General features: G+C 53.9%; 1 protein-coding gene across 1 annotated transcript; it reads right to left on the reverse strand.

The window, feature by feature from the left end:
- LOC103799307 (placenta-specific gene 8 protein-like) lies at positions 1–1488 on the reverse strand. The gene is made up of 3 exons (XM_009071614.1): positions 1383–1488; positions 404–528; positions 1–108 (listed from the first exon to the last, which is right to left on the reverse strand). The coding sequence occupies exons 1-3, from the start codon at positions 1486–1488 to the stop codon at positions 1–3; spliced, it is 339 nt and encodes a 112-aa protein (XP_009069862.1).
- Positions 1489–3682: the final 2194 nt, after the last annotated feature.

Consider the following 3682-nt stretch of genomic DNA (forward strand, 5'->3'; position numbering starts at 1 on the left):
TTACCAGAATCTGTTCTGGCTCTTCCTAATGTTGATGTCTCTCTTCAGCTGGCAGAGTGAGCACCAGGGGCAGCACATAGTGGTGACAGCATCATTCAGAATGGAGCCCTGTGGAGCAAGGGACATGGCATGGACAACCCCTTCCCAGTCCTGCTATTTCTCACCATCAGCACCCCTGGACAGCTCACCCAGCCCTGCAGCACCCAATATGAACCCAGCAAGGACTGAGATGAACTGGTGTGCCATGAGATCATCTCCAGCTCACAGAGGGGATGCAGATGTGACCCTGCCCATGCTGCTCCCCAGCTCTGCCCTTCCCCTCGAGCACCCCTTTCTCCTTCCCTCAGCCCCCACCCCAGCACCCAGCATGTGGCTGTTGCCACTGGTGGGACTGGTCACTGACTGGGATGTTGTATTTGGTGCGGTACAGGGTCCTCATGGCCACGCTGGTCCCACACAGGCAGCACTCGTTCATGTCTGCAGCCACTTGGCACCCCAGGCAGATGAAGCAGAAGGATCCACAAAGACCTGTGAGACAGTGAGACATGGGCTTGGCTGAGGAAAGGGGAAAAGCCAACCAGGAATGCAGCCAAGAGGGCTGTGATTCTTGACCTCAGGCAAGAGCAGTTTGGTCACTGCTACGCACAAGTATCTTCAGGATCTGAAGGGGTTCCAAGGAGGCTGCTAAGGGACTGTGTTAGGAGCTGCAGTGTCAAGGAAGGTCAGGAGAGGTAATTCTCCCTCTCTGCTCTGCCCTGGTGAGACCCATCTGGAATACTGCACACAGTTCTGGTGTCCTCAACATGAGAAGGACATGGAAACATTAGAGCAAGTCCAGTGCAAGGCCACCAAGTTGCTAAGAGCACTGGAGCATCTCCCCTGTGAGGACAGGCTGAGGGAGTTGGGGCTGTTGAGCCTGGAGAAGAGAAGGTTGTGTGGAGACCTCAGAGCACCTTCCAGGAGCTGAAGGGGCTCCAGGGAAGCTGCAGAGTGATCTGTGTTAGGAGCTGCAGGGACAGGACAAGGGGCAATGGGCACAAATTGAAGGAGGGAAGTTGAGGTTAGATGTTAGGCAGTTGTTTTCCCTGTGAGGGTGGTGAGACCCTGTCCCAGGTTGCCCAGGGAGGCTGTGGCTGCCCCAACCCTGGCAGTGTTCACAGCCAGGTTGGCTGAGCCTTGAGCAACCTGCTCTGGTGGGGTGGGAGGTGGCCCAGGGCAGGTGTTGGGGCTGGATGGTCTCTGACGTCCATTCCAACCCCTAAGATTCTGTGATTCTCTGACAAGTGGGGTGTGCAGCAGGGCAATGCTGCAGAAGGAGCAGAGCAAACACCAGAAGCACATCAAGAGGCAAGAGCAAGAGTGAGTGGTGCATATGTACTCACACACGCCGCAGTCATTGCAGCAGTCCATCAGCCCAGTCTCCCACTCTCCTCGCTGTGGGTAAGCTGAAAACTGGGGTTGCGTTGTAACTGGCTGTTGAAAGGCCATTGCCAGCACAGTGTTGGGTCCCTCCTGGCTGTTTGTGGTCTGGAAAGAAAAACCATCAGAGAAAGATGCTGCAGGTATTTTTGAAGTGGATGCCTTGCTCAAGCTGCTGCATTCAAAGAGAGAGGGCAACACAGGTCCCTGGGGAGTCCCCAGTGCTGGGATACTGCCACCCCCTCACAAAGTGGGGGCACAGCTCTACCAGGAGCTGCCACTTCTTTCTGAAGCAAAGCCCTCCCCAAAACCAGACCCCACCAAAGGCAGCAGCACCTCACCCCTGCCTGTACAAGTAAAGTGTCTCTGTGGACACTTCAGAACTGCAGTGCTTCAAGACTTCAATCATGTCATCTCATCTCTGGTTCATCCTTCAGCATTATCTGCTTAACATGTTTTGGGTTGGTTTTTTCTTGTTATGATCACAGTCTCCCAAGGCTACTACAGCTCAGTTCTAGCTTCCCCAAGCTCTCAGGAGGCACCTTAATCCTTTCCTTGCTTCATAATCATCTCAGCCAATTTACTTCCCCATCTCACAGAATCATAGAATTGTAGGGTTTGGAATGGAGCTTAGAGATCATCCAGCCCCAAGCCCTGCCCTGGGCAGGGACACCTCCCAGCAGAGCAGGTTGCTCAAGGCTCATCCAACCTGGCTGTGAACACTGCCAGGGTTGGGGCAGCCACAGCCTCCCTGGGCAACCTGGGCCAGTGTCTCACCACCCTCACAGGGAAAACTTCTTCCTGGTATCTAACCTAAATTTCCTTCTTTCAATTTGAACTCATTGCTCCTTGTTCTGTCTCTGCAGCTCCTAACTTCGTCCCTTTCCAGGCCTCCCTTCCTTCTTCACCTGCTTTCTTAGTGGGCTTCAAGGCAATGGGTTTTCCTTGTCTCTTTCCATCTCCCTAAGCCAAATCACCAGTTCCTATCCCTCCTCCACTTGCCTGTCTGTGCTGACACCTCATCCTCCTCTTCCTCAGTCCCCTGGGGTCACCACAGCCCCTGGAGTCTTTCTCCATTCCTCCCTTCCCCAGTAAGGGCTGCATCCTCTGAGTGCAGCAGAGCTCCTGCTCCACAGCACCATCCCCAAACTCACCTGAGCCATGTACCAACTCCACCTGCACCTCCACCTCTACCTGTGGCTCCTTCCCTCCCTGCCAGGCACAGCACCACCCTCTGCCATTCTCACTTTGGCTATGGAGCTTAAATTCATTTAGAATCCCACCAAAAGAGGCTGTTTGCACAGGAATTTCCATGCAGACACACTCCCTGAGCCCAAGCTCAGCACCATTCTGATAAGCAGCACAGGGCTAAGGTGTAAAGGCTTCTGTCTCTTACAGTTGCAAGAGGTCTCTCCCACTCCCAGCACAGCAAAGAAACCATCACTGAGAAATCAGCCTGAGCTTTGGACTCTGTAACCACAGGCTCCTTACCAGGTAAGAGTCCCAGGGTAGCACCTCAGGAAGGTCCTGTCCAGCCCAGGAGCATTCCCAGGATGGGCACTGCAGCTGGTTAACAGAGCAGCCCCAGGCACTTCGGGTCCTGCCCGCCCCTGCCCACCTTTGGCACGTTTGTCCTGCTTGCACAGACAGCTCCACTGTCTGTCTGGGTGACCAAACAACCCTCCCCTCCCTGCCCCTGTGTGACAAGGGAGTGCCTGAGTTTCAGGATGCTAAATAAAGCAAACACAAGGGAAGCATTTATGTATCTGTGCAGATAATTTGATTCATATCAGCAGAAAGGTCCAATTTAGAGGATCCTGGTTTCAGATGCTAGTGAGAAGGGGAATGGGGCTCTGAGCAATCTGATCTAGTGAGTGGCATCCCTGCCCATGGCAGGGGTTGGAACTGGGTGATCTTTAAGGTAAGGTCCAACCCAAACCAGTCTATGATTCTATGTTTTGAAGGAAAAAGGATGATGGCATTGATTCCTGTAAATTCTTGTGCCCATTGCCCCTTGTCCTGTCCCTGCAGCTCCTAACACAGATCCCTCTGCAGCTTCCCTGGAGCCCCTTCAGCTCCTGGAAGGTGCTCTGAGGTCTCCACACAACCTTCTCTTCTCCAGGCTCAACAGCCCCAGCTCCCTCAGCCTGTCCTCACAGGGGAGATGCTCCAGTCCTCTTAGCCACTTCGTGTCCTCCTCTGGACTTGCTCCAACAACTCCATGTCCTTAAGTCCACCACCTGTGGGTGCAGCAGTGGACACC

The sequence above is a fragment of the Acanthisitta chloris genome, unplaced genomic scaffold, assembly GCF_000695815.1.
Source record: "Acanthisitta chloris isolate BGI_N310 unplaced genomic scaffold, ASM69581v1 scaffold21523, whole genome shotgun sequence".
NCBI classification, from domain to species: domain Eukaryota; kingdom Metazoa; phylum Chordata; class Aves; order Passeriformes; family Acanthisittidae; genus Acanthisitta; species Acanthisitta chloris.

Excerpts from the sequence above, each read along its gene's own strand:
- LOC103799307 (XM_009071614.1), bottom strand. The coding sequence starts at position 1,488 with ATGGCCTTTCAACAGCCAGTTACAACGCAACCCCAGTTTTCAGCTTAC. Across the intron at positions 529-1,382 it reads CTGCAATGACTGCGGCGTGT|GTCTTTGTGGATCCTTCTGC; the intron begins GTGAGTACATAT and ends ACTGTCTCACAG. Across the intron at positions 109-403 it reads GCACCAAATACAACATCCCA|GGCTCCATTCTGAATGATGC; the intron begins GTCAGTGACCAG and ends CTTGCTCCACAG.